A 27,091-nucleotide genomic window follows, 5' to 3' on the forward strand; every position below is an offset into this window, starting at 1 on the left:
TGCTTTTTGTGGGAAAAGGTACTTAGAGACCATAATATCAGCATTGAGAGTGCTTGTTACTGGATTGGTCATTGGTTTTAGACCTTTTCAGTGGCCAAAATTAGGAAAAAAAATTTTTAATGTAAATACGTTGTGAGTTTATATTGATACTTCCAATTCAAGTTCAGGACAATAGATTATATATATATATATATATATGTATTTATATGTATACCCACATATGTATTTTACTTCTCTGATTTCTCCCACACTGAAACAGAGTTGAAGGCCTGGCCCAAGGCTTGTGTGTGTATGTGTGAGTGTGTGTGTGATGTGAGAAGAGGCAGAAAGAACCACCAGTCAGCCAACCATGTCAGCCTGTCTGTGCCTCCAGAACCCAGAACCTTCCCACCAGGCGGCCCCACTTTCTGCCCTGGACAGTGGCCCTCCTCCTCCCCGTGTCAGCTGTTTCGGGGTCACAGAGGGAGACTGCGAATCCTTAGGGAACAGGAGCTCTGGCTCGGGGGGGCTTTTCTAGCACAAGTTTTCAATATTTAGGACCAGCTAAACCAATCACAGGCAACTGGGCCTTGTGTTGGTAGCTCCTCAGGTTTGAAACTACTTTCCTCACAGGAACACAACTTGCCAAAAAGCACGGAAGAGGAGGAGAGGAGTGGGGAGAAGGGAGACTCTGGAAAGGAGGAGGAAACCGCAAGTAGCCTCAAAGATGTAGTGAAGGTTTCCTGAGTCCTCTCCCTTGGCAGCTCAGACAAGACAGTCTGGCCCGTGCCTTTACGGACCGTCTAATTTCGGTGGAAAGAGCAAGTATGGATGCATCAAATGTGCATAGTTGTGTCAGGCAGCATGCAAGTGGAAAATGCAAAACATGAATCAAAGATACTAACAGAGTTTAGAGGAGGGAAAAAATATGACTCTTGTGGTGAAGAGAGGAAGAGTCAGTCTATTCCATAGCCCTCTCTGCCGCCGTCTTGCCAGATCCTGCCCATCTCCCAAGGGAGATGGAGCACTGGGTCCTGGCTTGTGGCTTGAGCCCAGGGATTGGAGAAAGGAGGCTGGGGTGAGGTCAGGTGGGCAGTGCTCCATCCTTGTACATTTCTGGCCTGGGTTGCCCCTCCCTGCAGAGCCGGTGACAGTGAGAGGGAGAGCAGGGGTGGGGAACCTCGGTGGGCAGGCAGCTTGGATCTCACATTACTTCTTGTGCCACTGGGGAAGGAGCCCTTGGTTTCCACGGTCAGATTTGATTATAGCAGCCTGGCAGTTTTGTCACCGTTGGCTGGAGGGCTGTTCAGAGCTGAGACCTTCTGACACCCAACACTGTCACTGGATCTCCACACACGTTAGAAGGCAGCTTGGTTCCTTGGTGGCAGGGTCACTTGGCCCCAGTCTGCCCCTTACTAGCATTTGACCTTCGAGAAGTCATTCTACTGTGTGTACAGTGGGGGGTTACTAGATCATCGACACAGACACAGCTCTAGAATTCCATGATGCCCCGATTCTGTGCACTGCACCCCCCTCCCCCCAGTAAATTGTTCAGCACTTTACAGTCCCCCATTAATGCTCTCTCCTTCCCTCCTTTTCATCAAATAGTGTTTGTCTACTTTCCCCAAATGCTGGCCCCTATGTTACCTCTGGGCTGTGGCAATAAAAATACAGGCCACTCAGGTGGGGCTGTGAGGAGGCAGACTGGGAGCAGCCCCTGCCTCTTAGGGCCCTGAGTCCTGGAGAGGGACCGGGCTCCAGGGAAGCAAGGTGCGGGTCAGCCAGAGAGCAGCAGGGAGAGCAGCTGCCCAGGCCGAGACCACCTGAGGCTGGCCTTCTCTCCATGACTTGATTGCAGTGCCATGTGGATGGCATGCGGGGGGGGGGGCCCCCATTGCATCCTTCTTCCACCAGCGACAGAGCTGAGGCCTGCTGAGGTGACGCGACTTGTCCAAGTGCACGCTGACTCAGGGCTATTTGTGTTCTGCCATCACCGATTTTAAAAGGTAGAGGTGAGGGGTGTGTAGGAAGCGTCTGCATTGTTTTTAAAGCTTTTCTGTAAATCTAATATTATTCTATTTCTCTTTTTTTTTTAATTTTATTTATTTATTTTTTCCCCCAAAGCCCCAGTAGATAGTTGTATGTCATAGCTGCACATCCTTCCAGTTGCTGTATGTGGGACGCGGCCTCAGCATGGCCGGAGAAGTGGCGCGTCGGTGCGCGCCCGGGATCCGAACCCGGGCCACCAGCAGCAGAGCGCGCGCACTTAACCGCTAAGCCACGGGGCCGGCCCTCTAATATTCTAAAATTAAAAGCTTGTATATATTTTTAAAGCAGAGGACTTGTGACCCGTCTCATCTGATGTGCACCAAGCAATCCATCAATCAACCATTACTGTTCACGGAATACCTGAAAAGCCTAAGGCACCGTGATGCACACAGCTCAGGGGTGTGAAGATGTAGAAAGCGCCATCCTTGCTCTCTGACTTCTAGGTGTCCTCATGGGAAAATAAGACATGTTCAAGTGAAAAGTTATTTCTAGCAGTACAAGGCGGCTTGACAGGTGCCAACAACACATAGGAGTACAAAGGACTGGGGAGAGACCACTACTAGGAGGATGTTTTTTAAATAGGGACAAAGATTATTTCCTTCTACGAAACAAGTTCAGAGTGTTTTTGACTTAATGAACACTTTCGAAATATGTGAGCACTTCAATCGATCGTACGTACGTTTTCTGTCTCATGCACTGGTCATAAAGAAAACCCCAAGTCTTATTGATTCTACATGCTAAATATCCTGCACGTTGATTGCCTCGTTGCTAACCTCACTGCCACTGTCATGTCCTCTCTCTTCGGGACTAACACGTTAACCCTATCCATCTCCCTTTCTCTAGGCTCCACCCCGACTGCTGCTACTGCAGGGTCCCTGCTTGTGCTGCAGCCTGAGTGATCTTCCCAGTGCGCTGAGCTGAGTGCCCCATGCTTGGCGCCCCGGGAACCTCAGGAGACTCACCTGCACACGGCCCTTCATGTGTGGCTCCATCCACCTCTTTGCCCCCTTCACCGCCATCGCCCTGGTCCCCCAGCCCTTCACACCCTGCGTCAGCACAAGGAGCTTCCTCCCACTGTTCAATCAAATTTTGCTCTCTTAAGCCTCGGGGCCTTTGCGCTTGCTGCCCTCTCTTCATGGAAAGCCCTCTGCCTCTTCTCTGCCCACTGAAATTGCATTTATTCTCCAACTCTCAGCTTAAACATCTCCTTCTCTGGTCCCCGAAGTTAATCACTTCCGCAGTCTTCCTGCAGCATACTGCGACTGTGGTACTCGTGTATGTTGGGCAAAATTTGACTTCTTCATCTACTAATTCTTTCCACAAACATTTATTAAGCAACCACCATGTGCCAGAGCTGTGACAGGTGAAGAGAGAGGAGCAGTCCCTACCCTCTAGGAAGTCCCCGACCAGTGAGGGTGGGGAGATGCGCAGAAGCAATTGCAGGATGTGTGATAGTGCTATGCCAAGGGGCACAGGGTAGTGGAGTGCAGAGAGGGGCCCTACTCCCCCTCTGAGACGAGGCCTGGGGCGAGCAGGGGGGAGGAGAGGGCTTCCCAGGAGAAGTGATGCTAAAGTGAGATCTGAAGCCCAGGCAATTGGTTCCCCCACCAAGTTGTTCTGGGCAAAAGCTGCATCTTATTCATCCTTGTATTGCTCCAAATCTAGATCTGTATCTACACATAGTAGGTGCTCAGTAAATCCACTTGCTTGATTAAATGAATTATTGCGCAAACAAAATGAATGGGCAAATGAAAGCCATCCTCCTCCTGAGCAGGTGGACAACCGCAGCCCTACACGCCTGCTTCCAGTGTCAGGCGGCTGGAGACGGGCTGCGTTTCCTCTGCGCGTCACATGTTTTCTTTCGACCTTCAGATTCTGTTTAGTACAACTCTGTGAGTGATGAGTGATTTCACATGTTTTTGAACAAGTTTGTGGTTTTTGTTTCAGTATGCTATAGAAAGAAGTATTTCATTTATTAATATCCATCAATTTTATGGATGATATTTTCCTTAAAATACTTTTAAATTTTTCTTAATGTAAGAAAAGAAAAAAAATTAAAGTTGTGAAGTGGGAGTGGAAAGAAATTGTGGGGGTGGTGGGCCGGGGGCAGGGGACGGAGGTGAAGTCCCATACCAAGGATGGCCATGCCTTCACGTGCAGGAGTTCAAAGAACTTGCCCTTCTGATGGCTCTCTTGTTCACAACCAGGGCCAGGCCTTCTGAGTGATGGTCATCTACCTCTATGAGTGTGATGGTTAATTTTATGTGTCAGCTTGACTGGGCCACAGGGTGCCCAGACCTTTGGTCAAACTTTGTTTTGGGTGTGTCTGTGAAGGTGTTTTTGGATGAGATTAACATTTAAATCAGTAGACTGAGTAAAGCAAATGTGGGTGGGCCTCATCCAATCAATTGAAGGCCTGAATAGAACAAAAAAAAGCTGATCTTCTTCAGAGTAAGACAGAATTCCTCCCTCCTGACTGTCTTTGAATTGGGACATCAACTTTTTCCTGCCTTTGGACTCAACTGAAATATCCCTTCTTCCTGGGCCTCAGGCCTGCCAGCCTTCAGACGGGAGCTGCACCATGGTTCTCCTAGTTCTCAGGCCTCAGACTTGGACTGGTACTATGCTGCTGGCTCTCCTGGGTCTCCAGCTGGCCAGCTCACCCCACAGATCTCGGAACTCGTCAGCCTCCATAACTGTGTGAGCCAATTCCTTATAACAAATCTCTTTCTCTGTATATACATCCTCTTGGTTCTGTTTCGCTGGAGAACCCTGAGTAACACAATGAGGTTTTACTAACACCAGATAAATCATTGACTCACAGAGGCCAGAGCCGGGGATCAGACCCCTTCTGTTTACAGATGACAAAACTGAAGCCCAAGAAGGAAGGTTCTTCCTGCCGCACATTCCGCCAACCACGTTCACTTCTTAGCTGATGCTTTGAATTTCTTTAACTGGAGACCATAATTAGAAATGACACTTAAAGTGCAAATATCCCTGGGAAAATGATGTAGTGACATGAATTCATAAGAGAACATAAAGTACTCGATGAAGTGTTTTCTGAAGAGCTGTTTTTGATGGGGGAAGGCAGGATACAGGGTGGAGAGGTAGACACAGTGCCACCCCTCCTGGAGGTCTTTGATCAATGAGTTTCAGAGACGTGCAGAAGCAGACTACGCACGATTGGCGTGGTCTGGTTCTTGAAAGTAAACGGAGGAGGCATTCGGGACAATGGGCGACAGGGTAGAGGAAGGGCAGGGCGGGCCCACAGCCCTCCCCTCCTTGTTACGCTGGGAGGTCAGCCCGGACCACTCTTGTCTGTGTTGTGCCGGGAAGCTGAGACTGCACGTCTGGGAGGACGAATGGCTGGAGCTGGCCCAATCCTTAATTTCAGTGAGCGTACAGAAAGTTTCTGAAAATACAGACTTCTAGCGGTAGCGCTTGCATCTTTTTAAAAAGAACATTTTTAGTGCGTGCCGTCTGCCTCCCTGCTCCCGCTGGGATGCGTCTCAGGTAGAGGGGGCGGCAGGTGTTTGGAGCCTATTTACAAACCTTACGTGTAACTGTTTTGCTTTTAGCTTGTATGAAGCTTATGACTGAGTTTTGTCTTTGGGTCAACAGGTAAAAAAAGAAAACCATGTTGTGCCCCATCTGGCCAGGCTCAGGGCCTTCCAAGGACAACGGGCAAGATGGTGAAGACACTTGAGACCCCATCATGCCAGGAAGGGGTGAAGGGATGCGGGTGCGTTTAGCTTGGCAAACAGACTCCTCAGGAGGCTGGAGAGCAGTCTTCAGCCATTTAAAAGGCTGTTCTGTGGAGGAAGGAATGGAGTTGTTCCGTGTTCTCCGGAGAGCAGGGGGCTGGGGAAAGGCTACAGGCATACAGATTTTGATAGTCAAAGGGTAAACGGGCTGCTTCAGGAGGCAGGGAGGTCTCTGCATTGGAGGTATTGGAACATGGGCTGGACAAGTGCTTGGTGCAGGGTCGTGGAGGGGATTCAATCATTAAGGGAGGGTTGGTCTACATTATTTTTAAGCACCTTTTTTTTTTTTTTTTTTTGGTGAGGAAGATCAGCCCTGAGCTCACATCCATCCCAATCCTCCTCTTCTTGCTGAGGAAGACTGGCCCTGAGCTAACATCCATGCCCATCTTCCTCCACTTTATATGGGATGCTGCCACAGCATGGCCTGACAAGTGGTGCGCGCCCGAGAACCGAACCCGGGCCGCCAGCAGTGGAGTGTGCGCCCTTAACCGCTACGCCATGGGGCGAGACCCTTAAGCACCTTCTAACACTGAGATTCTCTGATATGAGGCTGTGGACAATGGTCAGTGGCCACAGATAGTGGATTTTGAAGAGGCTGAAGTGTGACCATTCACCCACCCAAACATGTTGGTCTGTTGTGTAAAGCACTCTATTCGGCAAGAGAATCTAAGGTCCCCGTCCCAAAGGCACAAATGGCTGTAATACAAAGCAGAATGTTATATAGGCTGTAAAGAGGTACACACTCCTCTTCTTCTGTTAGAGACAGAACCAGGATGAGGTGGCAGAGTTTGGCTAGAAACTAGGAGATTGCTTTAAGATAGCTAAGGAGATACATGATGTAGTCTATACAGAAACCGATATATAATAATGCACACCTGTAATTACATAATGTTATAAGCCAATATGACCTCAATAAAAATAATTAAATAAAAAAAATAAAAACCACAATGGTTATATCTGAACTTGTAGCAAGGAATGCCATCTTGTCAAAAAATGTGAAATCATTTGCTATGCTGGCAGCATAAGAGCATAATAATAATGTATTCATAGTAGCTTCATTCTTGCTTTAACATACTTTGAAATCCATAAAGAAATGGAATACAAAAAAATAATAAAGGGAGAAAAATAATGTGGTTCTATGAATAACATGTTTGATGTAACTGAAGAAAGAAACCACTTCTCATTGTTCATGTTAAACGATTGATTGCCACCAAATAAGATCTCAGAGATTTATTTTATTTCATTATCGGAGCAAATTAATTCATTTGAAACCTAAAAAAAACCATTGTAGCTAAGGAGAACATGTCAGCAAAAGGGAGATGGTCCACAGGGAACAGAAAGAGGGGCCCAGAGGAGGACAGTGTCGGGAGCGACGGCGCTGGTCAGGAGAAGAGGCTCTCTGCCAGCAGCCCTGTTGTGCAGCTGGCACATCCGGTCATCACGTGTGATGGTCTGAATGGTGGTGTCCCCCTAACATCCATATGTTGAAATCCTAACCCCCAAAGATGATGGGATGAGGAGGTGGGGTCTTTGGGAGGTGCTTAGGTTGTGAGGATGGAGCCTTCATGAGTGGGATTGGTGCTTTTATACAAGAGACCCCACAGAGCTCCCTGGCCTCTTCCGCCCTGTGAGGACACAGAGAAGGCATGGGCTGTGAAACAGGAAGTGGGCTGTCACCAGAATGCCACCACACTGGCGCCCTGATCTGGGGCTTCTCAGCCTTCAGAACTGCGACAGAGAAACGTCTGTTGTTTATAAGCTACACAGTCTGTGGTATTTTGTTATAGCAGCCTGAACGGATTAAGACATCATGGAACATTTGACTTGTCCAACCCACTCCCACTCCCCAGACACTGTGCTCACCAATGAGCATGGTGGTCGTGATTTGGCTTTTTGTGTTAATTTTTCTACAGGAAAGTGTGTAACGGAAGGAGCCTATCACGGCACTCATCTCAGGGCTGTGTTTACTCATCAGTCTAGTACCTTGACTCAGATTTCTTGTAGCCCTCTCCTAGCCTGGTGCCTGCACTTAGCAGGAACTCAAGAAATATTTGTTAAATGAATGAAGGCTGGAAGGAACAATTACATCTAACTGGGGTGGAGGTGGGCAGTGGTCAGGAGCAGCAGAGAAGTAACATCTGAGAGCTGGGCCTTCCTTGAGGTGGGAGTTCTTCATTCAATATCTACCAAGTGCCTGTTATGTGCCAGGCACTGGGCTGGGAGACGCTGGGTGTGTGAAGATGTTGACACAGTATTTGCTTTCAAGGAATTCTACGGGATGGAGGTGACATTCCAGGATGAGGGAGCTACATAAACAAAAGGCTGCAGTCCTGGAAGTGCCTTATGTGTTTGAGGGGCTGTAGTGTGTGAGGCTGGAGATTAGGCTGTAAAGGGTCACTGATCAAAACAGGGAACACCGAAGGGTGATATGGCCTTTACACCTTGCCCTTTGCAGGCCTGCCAGCCTAGAGTTTGGACTTTATCCTGGAAGCACCAGAGAAATCAATCATTGGACACTCTAAAACAGACGAGTGACGTGATCAAATGTGTGTTTCAGAAAGTTTCCTTGTGGTAATGTGGAGGATGGGCAGGAATGCTTGGAAACTGGGAGAGAAGTTAGAAGGCTACTGCAATAGTCGTAGCAAGAGATGGGAGAGCCTTGGGGACAGGCATGAAGAGGGGACAGATGTGAGATATTCCAGAGATAGGATACAACAGTCCAGGGTGACCAATTGTCTGTGGAGGGTGAGGAAGAAGGAATTATTGAGCATGACTGAGATGTCTGGGTAGTGCGTTCAACTGAATTTGGACAGGAGGATTTGGTTTGGGTGGTAGGTATGGGTAATGAGTTCCAGTTGTATATTCTGAGATGGAGGGATCATGAGGACATCCGGGTGGAGAAATCCTATAGGAAACTGGAGACATGGATCCAGAGTTCAGGGGACAAGTAAGGGTCAGAGGTAAAGGTTAGGGTTTATTAGCATTTGGGTGGTGAATGAAGCCTGAAAGAGAATGAGATCCTCCATGCGGAGTGCGTTGAGGGACAACAGTCCAAAAGATAGAGCCCATTCTTCAGAGCTGGTGGGACAGAAGCCCCAAAAGAGGCAAAAGCTGGCCAGAGAGATAGAAGGTGAGTCCTGGGAGCCAAGAGAGGATTGTCTTTCAGGGAAGATATCAGGAAGGGACACCTAGCCTGCTTTGGAGGTCAGAGGACGTTCACCTGAAGAGGCGATGTCTAGACAGGTCTGGAGGATGAGTAGAAGATGGTGAATGGGATAATGCCTGGAAAGGGGAAGTCAGATCTGGCAGTTAGGATGGCTGCAGCCTTCAGTAGGGAAGAGTTGATGGTGGGGACAGTAGACACACTGGGTAGATTGAAGAGTGAGTGGAAGGTGAGAAAGTGTAGACAGCAAATAGAAACCATTATTTCTTGAAGTCTGATATTGAAGGGAAGGAAAGAGAGGAAAAGAGAGGTTGACAGTTGAAGGGGACGTTTTCCTAGGTGGGTGAGACTTGGACGTGTTGACCAGTGGAAGGCTAGGGAGACGAGGATAAAGACCGAGGCAACAGCGGATGGAGCACGCCATGGGGCAGTGGAGGGAGGCTGCAGAGCTTTGGTCACACCGCTCTTCCCTGTCAGGCATGTTTGTGCCTCCAAGCTGTGCTACACCACGTCCTTGCCTAGAAGGTCTGGTCGCTCCATGACCATTTATCAGCAGCTCCTGGGGTAGCGACTGTGCTGGGTGCTGGGCTGCAACGGTGAACGAGACCTAGCCTCTCCTCTCAAGGAGCCAGTCCAAAGGGTTGAAGAGACAAATGAGAAATTTCAGGTCAGCGTGGTGAGTGCCACAAACGGGGTCAGTACTGGACAGGATGGGAGACGCTGATGTCGCAAACCCAGCCTAGGGGCTTGGGGGGCCTCCCTGGAGCAGGGGGCATTGGAGCTGAGACCTAAGGTGGGAGATAGCCAGGGGGGCAAAGCAGGGGAGAAGGCATTCCAAACAGAATGTTTTCCCTGCGAATGTCCTCCCCAACTTCCTCTAACCCCCGACACCCTGCAGTGCTCAGGTTATGCTCTCTGGTGGGAACCCGAGGATCCTCCTGACCCTCCTACTCCCTACTCCCAGCACACAGTTCTTACACCTCTTTAACTAACACCCCTGCCTGAATCATAGTGGTTTTTACCCTCTTGTTCATTAGAAACTTCTAAAGAGAAGAGACTGGCCTTAGTCATCTTTGTATCTCCTAAAGTATCTGGTGCAGTGCTCTGCACTTGGTCAATGCTTAAAAAATATTTTTTGATATGAAATCTTCTCAGGCCCAAGGACCACTATCACGGCTAATAAATTCTCAAGGGGGCCACTAGCAGGGTTAAGGCACAGAGGTTAAAAGGGAAAGGAAAAGTAGGCACAGGAAGAAAAATAAGGCTGAGAGAGAGGGCTGGGGTGGGAGTGGGAGGAAGTGGAGAGAGAAAGATGAAGTGCAAATACAGTGGAGAGGGTACAATTCCAAACAAACTCTCCCCAGGACTCTCTTCTCCATGAAACCTTGCCTCTAGATTCTTCTCTGTCATGGGAGAACCTCCGTTCTCCCTCTTCTTGAGGGCTCTCCCACCGGCATCCGATTCCCAGGCATATTCAATCCGTTACAGCATCACAGCTGCATTTTCGGAGAAGCTGGGAGAAAGAAGGGAGAAAAAGAAGCCCTACAGACCCAACAATTTTCTTACTTTACAAGGTGGGCCCAGGCAGAATTCAGATCTCCTTCCTTTGAGAGTCTGAAGGAGGGAAGCCGGCGGCTGTGTCACACTTCTGAATTGGGTATACAACTCACAAGCAGTTCTCCGGCACAGAAAAACTAACTTTGTTTTGCAGCTGGATAAATAAAGTCAGGAAGAAAAAAGCTGGCATTACACAGTTTTGAATTGGACCAAGTCTTTAAACCCCACCTCTTTCAGGAAACGTTCCCTAATGCGGTGGGAGGTGGTAATTTCCCTCCCTCTCCTACACCCGCCTCATCACAACATGAAACCCTGTTTAGAGCTGCAATTATCCCTTCATTTGTCAGCTTGACTTCGCCTTCCGCATCATCTGTGGATCCTTAGCTGAATTCTTTGCCAACGTCAATAGGATCAAAAGAGATAACAGATAACGTGAAAGAACTCTAAAAACAATGGAAGTCATGGATAGTAATGATGGTCTCTGAGGGTGTCAATGCCGCCGGTCCAAGACTGAAATTCCTAGAAAAAAGAACAAAGCCTCTTTGAGTTTCTTCCATAGTAAACAGCATAGTATTATACATTGGTGAATTAACTGTAATTGAAAAAGAAATTTTTTCCAGCCAGTTATCATAAAATATACAAGAGAAGAAACAAAACTTCTGGCTTAAAATTCAGAGCAATATGTATCCCACAAGGAGTTGGTCAAACCACCCAGAATCTTACATGGTTAGAAACAAGGTCGATTTCAGGAGCTTTTGTCAATTAAGTTACATCTTTTTCAAGGGGCAGTTAGGAATAAAGTGAGCAGTTCTCTCCTCCTTCTCTCATATGTACTCCATATCAATTTTCACAAGCCCAGAAAAAGTACATTTGTCAAAGACCAATAAAATTATTTTAGGTTAAAAATATTAGTGGAGGAGGAAAGAAGATTGAATGTAGATTCCAAAGACGACAATTATGTGAAGTTATTAGCGAGGTGTGTTTGTGACAGGTCATTAATGTATTAAATAGTTGCTATGCCCCAGGCACATGGTTGCAGTAACTCATATCTGGTCATGTCTTCTCTGAGAAAACAGTGTGCTGTGTGAAGATTACAGGGAGGGCTGAGAGATGTTGCCATGAACTTTCCTCATGCCTAGAGGCTACAGGTACCTTGTTCAAGGACCTTTTCATGGGTTTTTCTCTGGACCTTGAATACCCTCTCATTGTAAACCTTATTATTAGGGATGAAACTTCTTTGCCCAGAATAATAGTCTTGGTGAAAAGATATCTCTCACCATCATTTCACTGGTTGTCTTTGGTGAATTTTAGGGCCTTGAAAGGTAGTGGGATTAGCAAATGCTGCCAAATTCAATACACAGCTAGCCTGTATTTTATTTTCAAAGACAACTTTTCCTCTAAGGTGTCAACCCCCACAAATATGGTAACTCCAGGGTCATTTAACAAGAGCTCAAAGCATAGTTTGATCAACTGTCTTTCTTTTACTCTACCCACCACAGACTAGATGTGAAAGGTATGAGTCTCTCTTATTTTTAAAGATGTTGAAAGTGAGACCCAGAAAGGATACATTATAAGGATTTTCTCAGGAAGATCAAGCTTTAAGTTTAAGAGAGATTAAAATGCTAGAACCCAGAGTCCCCGACCTTTATTCTTCCATTTCAGTCATGCGTAGCTTGCTTCACAGCTGTCCATATCTGGGGTTGTTGGTGCTCCCTATGACTTAAAGGATATCTCTTCTTCATTTCCTGTGCTGCAAGACATTGCCTGAAAGACATAACAGGCCATCGGATGGCTCCACGCTTGCTCAGTCAGAGTCCCTGAAATATTTCTTTAGGAAAAAGGGAGACTAACTTGGGGTAATGATGAAGCAATGAAATAGAAGAGAGGGAAGGACAAGTTGCCTTGAGAAGAAATGACTGCAACTAGGTGTCATTGGGAGAGGAAATGTAGTTAAATTAGGGGAATAGAGGCGGCAGGGCTGAGACAACTGTAATGGTTAAAAAACACAGTCTGCAGCAACTAGAAGGATGTGCAACTTTGACATACAACTATCTACTCGGGCTTTGGGGAAAAAAAGGAGGACTGGCAATAGCTGTTAGCTCAGAGCCGGTCTTCCTCAGCAAAAAGAGGAGGATTAGCACGGATGTTAGCTCAGCGCTGATCTTCCTCACACACACACACAAAATAAATAAATAAATAAATTAATTAAATTAAATAAAAACACAGTCTAGGGCAGGTCAGGCAGAAAACATATATTTGAACACTTAAATAAAATCTGCAAATTTTATTTGAGATAGCCCTGAGTAGCTAAGGCTAAGACTGGGAATCCATCTATCTGGTGGGAAAATGACGAAACAAGATAACAAAAAAGCATAGTCTTTTTGGTTGACCAACATAACCACCATGGGGTTTGCAAAAACAGAACCACCTGTCCTGTGAGGACCCATGGAGAGATTCTGTATTTATAGAACCCCGAGTGGGAAAACCAGGCGCACTAATAAACTTTTCCCCCCCCAGTTCACTAATCTGAAATCTACTTTTCTTCTAGTTTCTCTGCTGTCAACATGTACTCTGTTTAAAAAAAAGAAAACAAGAGCCAATTTAAAAGCAGACAGACTTGTGATGACTAATTTAAGAACTCCCAAGGTGGGCTCTTTTCCAAAAATACATGGCAATTGACAATCCTATCACCTCAGTCTAGAGGGTCATGACGCAGTGCCAGACCCAGAGGCTGCACCAGATGTTCACTGCTAGTCTGGGCAGAATGGGTAGTCTGCACAGGAGCTCCACAACTCAACTGCTCTTGGTGTGTGGCTTTCTCACGAAACCTTTCCATAAACAACTGTTTCCAATGGGTGTATCTTAGCCTATCTTAATAATTCTTATTTTTTCCTCTTGGTTTCTAAAATGGAAGCTGTTGCAAGAAAAAAAATTTATATCAGGGGCCAAGACTGCTGGTGCTATTCAGATATTGCATGTTCCTTTTCAAGCATTTTTTTTTTTTTTTGGTGAGGAAGATTAGCCCTCAGCTAACGTCTGTTGCCAACCCTCCTCTTTTTGCTGAGGAAGACTGGCCCTGGGCTAACATCCATGCCCATCTTCCTCTACTTTACATGTGGGATGCCTGCCACCGCATGGCTTGATAAGCAGTGCACAGGTCCCCACCCAGGAACCCCCGGCTGCCGAAGCCAAGCCCAAAAACTTAACCACTACACCACGGGCCAGCCCCCAAGCACATATTTCTTAATGAAAATATGTTTACATTCTTTGGTAAAATTATTTTAGAAAAGCTAACATCTTTTGGTAATGTTGCTTCTACAAGAATACTTCTTTGTATTATAATTACTCTGTATTATGGTGGAGGAGGTTGGAAATCAAAAGAAGTGATGATTCTCTTCCAAGAGCCTACAAAGGGATGATAGGATCACATTTCGCCCAGTGAGTTCAATTAATTTTACTTCAAATTCAATTGTGGGAGAATGGGGAGGCAAAAATAAATGACATCACCATTTACTGGGTGTCTACTATGTGCCAGCTTATGCGCTAAGCAAATTATAGACTTTATCTCATTTAATCTCAGCAACACTGCACAGTATCTTCATTTTATATGAGGAACTGAGGTTCAGAGAGGTTAAGCAACTCGCTGCAGGTCACACAGCTAGTTAATGGCCAGGAACAACTAGGAAATGAGACGCTGGTCTTTGGATTCCTGTTAAATAGAATATGCACTCTATTTCTCGGAGCTTTTGTTCAGCAGTCCAGCTTATTAATGACTGCATCCTTTCTGCTGCTAAATTATTCAAGTAGCCTCTTGTACCATGTGTGACCTGGTTCCTTAAGAACTATATTTAATGAGAACCTATGGGTAGAAACTCTGCTAGGTGACTTATGCACCTTATCTCCTTTAATCATCACAACTCGAAGAGATCAGGTTCTCTCCGTCTTACAGATGATGCAAGTGTTTGGGAAGGTTCAGAACATTGCTAAGACCGCGGAGGGAGTGACGGGAGAGCCACGCCTGGATTCCAGGTCTGACTCCAAAGCCAGAACCCGCTTTCCCCGACACCAGGGTCTCATCTGTCAGTGCCCAGGCCGGAGGGGACACCCAGCGTCTGTGGTCCCGGGACCCGGCGCTTCGCCGACGAAGCTGTGGCGGCCCAGCTTCCCGTCAACGCTGCCGGGAAAGGCCGGCCGGGCGGCCCGGGAGGAGAAGCCCTCGCACTCGCGCCCCGCAACCCCAGAGGCGGTCCCCGGAAGGCCGCCCGCGGGCGCCGCCCCTTCTCGGGACGGGGAGGCCCCGACACACGCGGCAGCTCGGGAGCGGCGAGACCGGCTCGCACGCCTCAGCACACAGTAACCGGCAGCGTCCGGCGGAGAGGGGCAAGGCGGGGCCTGCAGGGGGAGCCCTCGCCGCGCCCACAGCCGCACCCCCGACGCCCCAGGCCCGCGTCAGGGCGGCCGCAGCTCTTAGCGCCCCGCCCCGCCCCGCCCCGGAAGTGACGCGCGGCGGCTGCGGCGTCAGGGAGGGGTCCCGCCGCAGCCGGGGGGTTTGAGAGTGGCGGCGGCCGCACAGCGCCCGGCGGGCCGGGCTGGGAACGCCCCGAGCGCGCGCCCGGCGGTAGCGCCGACGACCCGCGCCGCGTGCGGGGGCGGGAGGGCGCGGCGCGAGGAACCGCGGCGGGTGCGGCGGCGGCGGCGGCGGCGGCGGGAGATGCGGGTGGCTGCGGGCACCCGGCGGGCTCGGCTCGGCCGCCGCCGCCTTCTCCGGCTCCGCCGCGGGGGTCGCAGCGGCTGCCGCGCCGCCCTCGAGTTCCCAGCGTGAGGCGGCGGCGGGCGGAGAGCAGCACCGTGTTCGAGGCGGAGACCCGGAGGGAGACGGTGAGCGGCCCGCCCCGCGGCCCGTGCGCTTCGGCCCCGTCGGGGTCTCGTGGCCGCCCCCGCCGGCGGGGCGGGGGGCCGAAGGCTCGCAGCACAACAGGAAGTGGGCGCGGGGGGCGCGCCCCGGGAAGGAGGCCCGCCCACGGCCGTCGTGTCCCGCGCGCGCGCGGCGGCGGCGCGCAGGTGGCCGCGGGGCGCCCTGTGCGGTCCCGCGGGCCCTCCGGCGGAGCTGGCGGTGGTCTTTCTGCTGGAGCGGCGAGGCGGGGAGCAGTGCTGACTTTCTGTAGCGACAGGAAGTTGGAAACTGAAAGTACAGTAATTCGGAGCTCTCCAGGGCCCGTGAGGCTGCGGCTCTCCTCGGACTTTGATCTCCTGTGGGGCGCAGGGTCAGCCGCGTCTCTGCCTCCCCCCAGCTCGCTCTTCATCCGGTGTCGAGTTTCATTTCTTTTTCTGCTTCTCTCCAGCATCCCCCCGCCCCCTGACTTTCCGCTTAAGGTACAGCTGCCCCAGGCTGGTGGTGTCTGCGTTCCTAGGAAGAGCGACTGGAAACGTCTTTTGGAGGCGGAATACTAATTGGTCCTGGCGGGAAATAAGGGGTGTTGTTGACTGAAGTAGTCACAAGATGTACAGCTGGCTTTTCCCAGGCTGTTGCTGTTTGACGTTTAGGGCATTTAAGTAAAGACTAGAGTTTTCCTCCTCCTCAGAACTGCTCGCCTATCTCTTTGGTTGGTGGATCAGAGCCTCCCTCCACCCTTGTCTCCCACCCACCACCCCACTGCGTGAAAAACTTGGTACGTCAATATTTAGGACTGGCAGTGGTGTTTTCGTTAAGATGTAGTGTGATTCAATTTTCCTGCCTCGGGAATTCTCTCTTTGATTTTATTTAAACATTAAAACTGCATGAATGGAATCCGTCACATTCTTAGGTAACTGTCTTGAAGTTTTATTGTAATGTAATAGTATACTTTTAATAGTATCAATATAGGGTACTGTGCAGCTAGATACACCTGGTTACTTTTTGACAACGACTGTGATTTTAATTCAAAACTAGTCTTGATACATTTCATAATTTGGTTTTATTTTATCTAAGCAGCACGCTGAATTTGGAGACCTTTTTTGGGTCTTAGCTACTGTTTCTGAAAAATAGTTGGGCTATGGGGTCACCACAGCAACTGGACTATGTGTATTATAAACATGTAGAGGGTGGAAAAGGTTTCATTTAATAGAGACTTCCTTTCCCTGATAAGTTTTTTCACCATGCTCCCTCTTTCAATTCAGCACAGGGATTAATCTGCTATCTTTGAAGTGTTAAGGTAGTTATATTTTCATCAGTTAACCCCCTCAAAAATCAGATTCCTTCATTTGGATCAGTTAAGTATTTCCCTCCTTCATTATACTTTTAGTAAAAAACACTTAAGGTTTTTTTGTGTGTGTGAGGAAGATCAGCCCTGAGCTAACATCTGCCAAACCTCCTCTTTTTGCTGAGGGAGACTGGCTCTGGGCTAACATCTGTGTCCATCTTCCTCCACTTTATATGGGACGCCGCCACAGCGTGGTTTGACAAGTGGTGCATTGGCGTGTGCCCGGGATCCGAACCCGGGCCGCCAGCAGCGGAGCGTGTACACTTAACCGCTACGCCACGGGGCCGGTCCCAAGATGTCCATTTTATGTCTGTTAATTTTTCACGAAAGAAAATTCTTTCCCAGTACTTCAGTCCAAAACCACAATGCCCTTTTTCTTTCCTTTAAACCTTCTATCCCAGATGCACTGTCAAGTCCTGAAGAAGCATCCTCGCTTTCCGCAACAGTTAGGTTTTGCCCTGAAGTATCCAAGAGCTCACCAGAATTTGACCCAATACACGCCACTCCCCTCGTAACCAAAGGGGAAAGTGGAAGTTAAACCCGAACCACCTTGGGAACACCGGTGCTTTTGGGAACCTCCCCTTCGCTTAGGATGGAACTTGTGTGCTCCTTGTGGAGATGTTGATGGTTATTTCTGTCTTTTTGCATGTACCACTTAGCCATTATAAATCTAGGACTCAAGCGTTATCTACATGATAGGTATTAAGCCTCTAGGATTTGGTTTTGGAAATTTTTCCAAAAACAAATGGAATTATAGACACCAAGTTTGTAGTAGCCTTGAGATTCCAGTTCTTTCCCTGTCTTTCCTTTCTTCTTTCCTTCTCCCCCTCCTTCTGTCATTATCATCATCTTCCTCCTCCTCCTCCACTCTCTCATTCACTGGCAAAAGCACACCCGCCCACCTCTACCCCTATAAGCATTCTTGATATGAAGATGATGTTTGGAAGTGTGGAGACTGAGTTCTTTGGTTAAGCTAAAATTTACTAGAGAGTAGTTTTAACAGATTTAGACTAACAAATTGTTTAAATGGGAAACATGTAGTTAAAAAGTAACTTGCAGTGAACAGGCTTCATCAGAAGAAAGGGCTCTTTGGTAAATTCAGAGAAATGACAGGGAACACCTCCCCCCGCCAATACTTGATGGATATAATATAAAACCACTGTTTTAACCCAGCTTCAGTGAGGCTGTGTGGAAACTATGATTTCCAGTGGGCATGGCTATTTAGCATTAAAGTAGCACCTCATATTTGTAGATTATTAGTATCTAACGTAATACTTTACAACCATCTGGTGATGTGAATGCTTTTATCCATCTGGGGAAGTGGTTTCCCTAATGAGCAGACTACATGGCTGTGAAGAAGGAGACTTGGCTTCATGGCCTCAGCTTCTGCATGAACTCTGTAACTGTGGGGGCACCCGCCCCTTCCTGTCCTTTGTCGTTTTCCCGTCTCTACTTTTGGACCACAGTATCTGTATAACCAGCTTCAAAATGATAACTGTGAGGATTATTGGAGGACATTTTGAGTGTCTCAGAAAAGTTATAGAAACCCAGATATTTTCCACTACAGTTCCTCATCTCTGCCCTTTTTGGAAGCAAACATAGTTGACACTTAAGGATCCCATCCTCTGGGGCCAGCCCGGTGGCGCAAGCGGTTAAGTGCGCGCGCTCCGCTGCGGTGGGCCGGGGTTCACAGGTTCGGATCCCCGGCACGCACCGACGCACTGCTTGGCAAGCCATGCTGTGGTGGCGTCCCATATAAAGTGGAGGAAGATGGGCATGGGTGTTAGCCCACAGCCAGTCTTCCTCAGCAAAAAAGAGGAGGATTGGCAGATGTTAGCTCAGGGCCGATCTTCCTCACAAAAAAAAAAAAAGAAAGAAAGGATCCCATCCTCTGTGAGTTATTCATTGTTAGAATTAGGCTTCTCAGGCCTAACTTTTGTAATGTTTGTAGTGTTTTTTTTTTTTTTTTTTTTTTTTTGTGAGGAGATCAGCCCTGAGCTAACATCCGCCAATCCTCCTCTTTTTTCGCTGAGGAAGACGGCCCTGGGCTAACATCGGTGCCTATCTTCCTCCACTTTATATGGGACGCCGCCACAGCATGGCTTACCAAGCAGTGCGTCGGTGCGCGCCCGGGATCCGAACCAGCGAACCCCGGGCCGCCGCAGCGGAGCGCGCGCACTTAACCGCTTGCGCCACCGGGCCGGCCCCTGTAGTGTTTGTTTTTAACATCTTTATTGAGATATACCATAAAATTTACTTACTTGAAGTCTTCAATTCAGTGGTTTTAGTAAATTCATAGAGTTGTGTAAATACCACCACAATCTAAGTTTAGAATATTTTCATCATCCCATTAGCAGTCACTCTGGATTCTTCTCCCACCCATCCCCCATACCTCAGCCCTAAGCAACCACTGATCTACTTCTGTCTAATCGGTTTGCCTATTCTGGACATTTCATATAAATGGAGTCATACAATATGTGGTCTTTGGTGGCTGGCTTCTTTCACTTAAATAATGTTTTCAAGGTTCATGTTGTAGCATGTATCAGTACTTCATTCCTTTTTTTCTGGCCTAGTAATATTCTACTGTATGGTTATACTACATTGTGCTTGTCCATTCGTCATTTGATGGACATTTGGGTGTTCCTGCTTTGTAGATGTTATGAATAATGCTGCTAGAAACATTCCTATACAAGTATCTGTGTGGACGTATATTTTCATTTCTCTTGGGTATATACCTAAGAGTGGAATTGCTGGGTCATATGGTAACTGTTAGCATTTTGAGGAACTGCTAGACTGTTTTCCAAAGTGGCTATACCATTTTACATTCCCATCAGCAATGTGGAGGGCTTCACTTTCTCCACATCCTAGTCAACACCTGTTACTGTCTGTCTCTTTGGTTATAGCCATCCTAGTAGGTGTAAAGTGGTATCTTAGGTGATTTTGACTTTCATTTTCCTAATAACTAATGATGTTGAGCATCTTTTCATGTGCTTATTGCCCATTCGTGTATCTTCTTTGGACAAGTGTCTTTTCAAATTCTTTGCCTTATTTCTTTTTTTTTAATTGTAAGAGTTCTTTATATATTTTTGATACAAGTCCCTTATGATTTGAAAATATTGTCTTCCCATTTGATTGTATTGTTTGCAGCACAAAGTTTTAAATTTTGATGTAGTCTAATTTACCTGTTTTTGTAGTATTTTAATGGAATAGAGTTAATTTGTTTTCAAGTCCTGTTATGATTCCTTGAGATCTCATTCCCAGATAAAGAAAGGAGGGTTTTTTTGTTTGTGTGTGTGTAAAGTTCAGTTATGGGTTTCTTAGGATGTGCTTATATGTATTTGCCCAGAGTTTTTTGCCATGAAGAATTCTTCCTAATAGACAAGATGTCTTGAAGTTTTGAGGAGCATTTCCTTGCTGCTCCATTGCCTAAACCAATGGTTATCAACCCGGATGATTTTTTTCTCCCAGGAGAACATTTGGTGATGTCTGGAGACATTTTTGGTTGTCAAAACTGGCCAGGGGGTGCTACTGGCATTTAGTGGGCAGAGGCCAGGGATGCTGTTAAACAAACTACAATGCACAGGGCAGGCTCCAGCAACAAAGATTGTCTGGCCCAAAATATCAGTAGTGCCGAAGTTGAGAAACTCTGGCCTATACAGAAGATCACAAAACTTGAGATATTGAAAGATTTTTCAGTTCATGTCTTGATAATTAAATAAAGGTTGCTAATCAAATAAAAAGAGGATCTATGCAGATGGAATCCCTGTGGACAGAATGGTGACAGAACTTGTAAATTAAATCAGGGAACATTTGAAAAGCTGAATTTTCAGTGCTGTCAATTTATATGTAAATTACATTTATGATAATGGAAGCTATTTGGAGGAGAAATAAACCAGTGGAGCAAAAGTAGATTATTCCCTACACCTTCAGGGCACCCTGAGACACACACATACACATAGGAATGTTGGCAAACAAACCACTGGGTTGACTTAGATAGACGCTGAAAATGGTGGTCTCCTCGGAGAATACGACAATGAGTTTTTATGGCAAAATTTAATGACAGTGATACTCTAGTGACTGGCAATCATCAGTCTGCTCCTATAATTTATGGAACTAGGGTTTTCTCCTAGCAAGGCTTTTTTTAAGCAGCGTGGCGTGCTTAAGTGTTTGGACTCTGAATCCAGATTGCCTGGGTTTAAATCTCAGCTCCACCATTTCCTTGTGTGGCCTTTGACAGGTTACTTAAGTCTTTGTCATGTTTAAAATGAGGCTGCAATAGAATCTGTCTCACAGGATTGTTGTGGGGATGAAATGAAGTAATACATTAGAGCACTTACAACAGTGCCTGCCATCTAGTGTATGTAAGTGTTGGCTGTTAATATTATTATGTATCTCATGCCTCTTTCAGCTCTTGGCTATGGACAGTGCTATCACCCTGTGGCAGTTCCTCCTTCAGCTCCTACAGAAGCCTCAGAACAAGCACATGATCTGCTGGACGTCTAATGATGGGGAGTTCAAGCTTCTGCAGGCAGAAGAGGTGGCTCGTCTCTGGGGCATTCGAAAGAACAAGCCTAATATGAATTATGACAAACTCAGCCGAGCCCTCAGATACTATTACGTAAAGGTAATACACATCCTCCTCAAAACAAGAATTGTTTCTCTTCTGTTGAGGTTGTAGGTATTAATGTCTTGGTTTATTTTAATCTAGTTTACTTTATAGCTTCAGCAGTTTGGAATTAGGATGAAAGATGTAAGTGATGCAGCTGTATTTCTATAAACTCTTATTCAGTACCCCACTCCCGTTACACACATTTTATTCCTAATTGCAGTTGTTTTCGAAGACAAAATGAGTATAGGGTTGAAATAAGGAAAAGGAAATTTGAGATTCTTGAGGATAAATAAATATTCTTTTGTATATCATGATTTACTTTTAAAGTAAAAAAAATTAAGTAAATTTTTACTTTTTAGTTTAACCCAGAGAACACAAATTAATACTTAGAATAACTGTTAATGCATAGATTTGATTTCTCAGTTAAAATGGTAATTTTTTGTTTAATGTCATATTATTTTGAATATATTCTTTGGGCACTGAGGTAAAATAAATGGCTCAAAAGGGTAGAATTATGAGAAGCTGAGATCTTAATTTCTTTCACCTTTCCGTGGTTAATCTTACCAGTTTTCTTGTATGGAGACATGAGGTAAGAAACAACTGGAATTTTTGAAGGAAGTAGGAACCTTAGCAGAAGGATTGTTCTAAATTCCTTTCTGTGTTCTCAGGATGTGTATGGCTGTACCTTTGGAATTATTTGAGATTGCAGTTCTGTGATTTTTGACTTAATACAGATATTTGGTTAAGAGTGTTAAGAATTAAAATCTTTCAGCTTTTATGTAACATATTAGTTCAGTTATTAATAAAACATTTAAGTGTTCTTGCCTTAACTTATCCTCCATAATAGTAGGGACTGTGTTTGGTATGGCTAGATAAATTTAGATGATTTTGAAGCTTTTAAGTAAACTGCTTGTCAAATAGAGAACCTCACTGGGTCAGCCTTTTCCTGAGCTCTGGGAGGTAAGTTTATAAGAAAGTATAAGAATGCTTATTTTATTTATCTACAGAATATCATTAAAAAAGTGAACGGTCAGAAGTTTGTGTACAAGTTTGTCTCTTACCCAGAGATTTTGAAGATGGATCCAATGACAGTAGGCAGGATTGAGGGAGACTGTGAAGCTTTAAGCTTTAGTGAAGTCAGCAGCAGTTTCAGAGATGTGGAGAATGGAGGGAAAGAGAAGCCACCTCATCCTGGCGCCAAGACCTCTAGCCGCAATGACTATATACACTCTGGCTTATATTCTTCCTTCACTCTCAACTCTTTGAACTCCTCCAATAAGAAGGTTTTCAAATCTATAAAGATTGAGAATCCAGCTGAGAAATTGGCAGAGAAAAAATCTCCTCAGGAGCCAGCACCATCTGTCATCAAATTTGTAACAACACCTTCCAAAAAGCCACCAGTTGAACCTGTCGCTGCCGCCATTTCTACTGGCCCAAGTATTTCTCCATCTTCAGAAGAAACTGTCCAAGTGCTGGAGACTTTGGCTTCCCCCAAACTGCCTTCCCTGGAAGCCCCAGCCTCTGCATCCAATGTAACTGCTGCTTTTACTGCCACGCCTCCTGTTTCGTCCATGCCCCCTTCTTTGCAGGAGCCTCCTAGAACACCTTCGCCACCGCTGAGTTCTAACCCAGACATTGACACAGACATCGATTCGGTGGCTTCTCAGCCAATGGAACTTGCAGAGAACTTGCCACTGGAGCCTAAAGACCAGGATTCATTTTTGCTAGAAAAGGACAAAACAAATAATTCATCAAGATCCAAGAAGCCTAAAGGATTAGAGCTGGCACCCACCCTTGTGATCACAGGCAGTGATCCGAGCCCACTGGGAATATTAAGTCCATCTCTCCCTACAGCTTCTCTTACGCCAGCACTTTTTTCACAGGTAACTTTCTCTTTAATGCCACCATTGTTTGCATTTACTCACCTTTTTAAGCAAATCCAGAATTTATAACCTCAAGTTCTCATTCTGCTACTGAGGTTTGTCTTAGAAAGGTTATATATGACCCAGTGAAAGTAACCCAGTTCCTCACCTTAGTTAGGACTGCCAAAATAAAAGGTTTGGAGGATTGTGTTAAAAAATTCATTGTTCTACGAGGAAATAAATATTTTGGTTTTTCCACTTCTTCCTAAAGAAAATAAAAGTATTGTCTCTCTCTCTCTTTTTTTTTGGTCTTATAAAACTGGTATCTTATGGGAAAAACAGTGATAATCTCAAGTTAGAAAACAATAGGTTCTGAGAACCTTAAGAAAAGTGACTGGTGTGATGTTGAGTAACAAGTTTATACAGTTACATTAGATATTTCTTAATTTGCTCACCTCATATAACAGTTAAATAGATAGATTACTCCCACACCTTCTTATTATTAAGGAAAAAATATGTTGTTGACTCAGTTACCCATTATTTCTCCGTACCTGAATTCAGATTGAGTTTTCCATTTGGGAAAGAACCTACAAAAGACGGGTTAGAAAATATTTTGACCTTTATCTTTCTTAGTTTGTCAAAATGATTTCTGAGTTTTGCCTCGTGGTAAAATTGCTTGGAGATTTTTGGAGTGGAGAAAAGGACAATATTTGAGTTCAGGGCTATTTGTCTATGATTACAAGAATAGAACATAATGCTTGTAAGTCATTTAGTGAATATTTTTGTTTTGTGTATTGCAGACGCCCATCTTACTGACTCCGAGCCCCTTGCTCTCCAGTATCCACTTTTGGAGTACTCTTAGCCCTGTTGCTCCCCTGAGTCCAGCCAGACTGCAAGGTGCTAACACCCTTTTCCAGGTAAATTACATAGAAGCCTGTCTCTTGTAATTGAGGCATAGTCAATGAAGAAGGAGGCAAAAAGGCAGGATCCTACTCTTCAGTTTAATCATTATAAAATGTCTATTTAATAAATATTCTTTAGATTTATTTTTGCATTTCTAAGTGTTAATTTTCTAGCCAGCAAACAGCTCAGATAAATATTCACAGCGGTGTCCTTTTCATTGTTTGCTGTTACATACTTTTGAGTTAGACCAAGAATTGTTCAATACTGAAGTAGATTTTGAGCTCGCCCAATTTGTCATTTTAAATGCAAGAAATCTTTTTTAGAAAAAAAAATATACACATATATTCATGCAAACACTTATGCGTTTTTATATATATGTGGGGGGAATCTCTGCACATAGGTTTCGCCTTTTAACTGAAAATTAAAAAAAAATAAAACTCTTGAGAATACTGTATCAAATACTCCCATATCCCCCTCACTCAGCATTTATATTTATCAGCACTTTAAATATGCATTTTTTAAAATGAATATTTTATTATCTCTTAACCAAGATCTTAGGAAAGGCCTTATAGCCTTTAACCGTTATTTTGCCCAAAACATGTAGACTTGATAACTTGTAGACTTTCTTCTGGTTGATTCATTCCCTTATTCAGCAGTGACTCCCTGGGAGATTTTCTTATATTTTGTAATTTAACTTTTCATTTGTTCTTTTGGAAATGAAATGGTAAGGAAAAAGAAGAAATCTTTCTTTGTCTACATTATTTTTTTGCAAGAAGTTCTAAATTATTGAATAGAAGGAGTGTTGAGAATTTTCCATATTTCATTTTTATATTTTTCTTTGCCTCTCAGAAACAGATAATTGGGTTATAGAGTGGTCTGAGACCTTAGGCAAAGTCATAGTGCTCATGTAGCTTCAGCCTGGAATCTCCCTATAGAATTGGTCCTAGAATATGTGATGGGGAACCCTTTTCTATGATAAGCACCCTACAACTATTTATACCAGTTATAAGTAGAATTAATAGATGGGCATCTCTTTCTGGACCTCTTTTTGACAGTCTGATTTGCTTTATAATTGAATTATACTCTAAAGCGCATATTGTCATTTACTGAACTTTCTAAAACCTTCATTTGAAGTTAAATGTAAACCTGTATACCTTAGGATAGGCGGGAAGGTATAGGTTTGTCCTTTCCATTCCATCAGGGTCGGCTAGAGAGAGTTAGTATTTAACATGTAGGACAAACAATTTTTTTCTTTAAAGTTTTTATTATGACATCATATTCTTCCATGATAAACAGTTACTGCCTTTGTCCTGTGAGCCACTGCAGGTGGCTGTCATGTTCTGCCTCAGGGAATATAGTAGGGACAGAAAGTGAAAGTTGGGTTGAGTGATAGGATGATAATGTGTTTTATTTTCTTTCTCAGTTTCCTTCTGTACTGAACAGTCATGGGCCGTTCACTCTGTCTGGCCTGGATGGACCTTCCACCCCTGGCCCATTTTCCCCAGATCTACAGAAAACATAACCTATGCACTTGTGGAATGAAAGAACAAAGGAATAAAGAAGCGGGGACGTTCAACATGATTATATTTGAAGTGAGCAATTGATAGTTCCACAATGCTGATAATAGACTATTGTGATTTTTGCCGTTCCTCATTGAAATGCCTTTTTAGGTTTTCCTTTGAATAAGACTCAAATTGGACTATGTATAAAAATGCCTTAATTGGAGTCCTAACTCCACCTCCCTCTTTTTCTTTTTTTTTTTTTAAATATTTTGAACTTTGTGTTAAAGGAATTTTTGGTGGGGTTTAGCAGCTGGCTATGCTTTGCAAGAGTGATTAAGAACAAAGTTACTCCTTCTGCCTTATTGGAACCCTTTGGCCAAGAAAAAAAGCATGCTTTGAGTATATTATTTAAAGAAGTATTAGTTAAATGAAATTGGCCATATTTTTAGGACTAAGTGTGCTCTGTTGAATAACTAAAAGTGAGCTGTACATAAGCAGTGGACAGAGAAGAATCTTTCCTATTCACACAAAGTAAGATCGGAGCAGTACTATTGGGGAGATTCTATTCTGCTGTGAATGTAACCTGTGTAAGCAACTCCACAAAAAGGCATCTCATTGACATTTATTCAGGGTAGGTCTCTTAGCCACATGTGTGATCTTGTCTGAACCTGTCAACAGAGCATGGTGCTAGTCTATTTCAAGATAGGAAGATCTTTAAACCTGGGGTTTAAGATAGTATTTGGAACAGCCAGTGAGTGTATGGGACCCCATGTCTAGCACAGAAATGTTTGCTCTCTGGGTGATGTGATTACACACCCGTGGAATACAGCATGGTAAATGATGGCTTTTAGGATGATGAACCTGGGTTTTGAAATTTTGAGGCATCTCTTGAGTAAAAGATTGAATAAGATAACCTGAAACAACATGTGGGGCTTTTCCCAGTTTGAAGATACTCAGCGTGAGGATGTTTTCTGTTTATTTTACGCCCTTTTCTCCTGTATATTTATCTTCTTTTAAATTTAAGGTTGTTAGAGATTGTGATAGTTTTAAAGATGTAATTTAGGAAGATGAAAAGCAAAGTGAAGCCTCCAAATCTGTAGTAAGGTAAAGATGTGCTTATTTCTTTGAATTATTATTTTTTTAATTAGGGAGGAACAGAGTTCACTTGGAAATGCTCATACATAGGGATTGGATTGTTCATGTTAGTAGTGAAAAATTTAGGCCTTTGTCTCTACATTACCAAATTTATGAAATATTACCATATGGTAATTAATGCAAGGTACAGACAGATTTGTTGATCCCTCAAATCAATCCCTGAATTGATACCAACATCACAGTGGAATCTTTTGAAAAACTTAGCTTTAAAGTCCAGAATTAGATTATATACTGCCGCTACCACCACCACCCTGCCCTTTAAACTAGTCTTTTAACCCTAGAAATAGTTCCTATAACTGAGTCACATGA

The 27,091-nt window shown here is 44.9% G+C and overlaps 2 protein-coding genes across 3 annotated transcripts in view; one reads left to right on the plus strand and one right to left on the minus strand.

Annotated features, from left to right (window-relative positions):
• Positions 1-27,091, minus strand: part of MFSD4A (major facilitator superfamily domain containing 4A) — a 307,016-nt gene that overhangs the window by 232,412 nt on the left and 47,513 nt on the right. The window lies entirely within an intron of this gene.
• Positions 15,110-25,857, plus strand: ELK4 (ETS transcription factor ELK4). Of its 2 annotated transcripts, none has more exons than XM_058540224.1 (5): positions 15,110-15,390; positions 21,160-21,375; positions 22,368-23,243; positions 24,023-24,139; positions 25,549-25,857. In XM_058540224.1, exons 2-5 carry the CDS (start codon positions 21,169-21,171, stop codon positions 25,645-25,647), a joined length of 1,299 nt encoding a protein of 432 aa, XP_058396207.1. In that variant the 5' UTR covers positions 15,110-15,390; positions 21,160-21,168; the 3' UTR covers positions 25,648-25,857. The 2 variants fall into 2 exon arrangements, with proteins under 2 accessions (XP_058396207.1, XP_058396208.1); XM_058540225.1 differs by lacking the exon at positions 15,110-15,390 and adding an exon at positions 15,595-16,316.

Source organism: Diceros bicornis, chromosome 4 (genome assembly GCF_020826845.1).
Source record: "Diceros bicornis minor isolate mBicDic1 chromosome 4, mDicBic1.mat.cur, whole genome shotgun sequence".
Taxonomy (NCBI): Eukaryota; Metazoa; Chordata; class Mammalia; order Perissodactyla; family Rhinocerotidae; genus Diceros; species Diceros bicornis.

Coding starts and splice junctions, on each gene's coding strand:
- ELK4 (XM_058540224.1), top strand. CDS start 21,169: ATGGACAGTGCTATCACCCTGTGGCAGTTCCTCCTTCAGCTCCTACAG. Junction 21,376..22,367: donor TCAGATACTATTACGTAAAG/GTAATACACATC, acceptor ATTTATCTACAG/AATATCATTAAAAAAGTGAA. Junction 23,244..24,022: donor CGCCAGCACTTTTTTCACAG/GTAACTTTCTCT, acceptor TGTGTATTGCAG/ACGCCCATCTTACTGACTCC.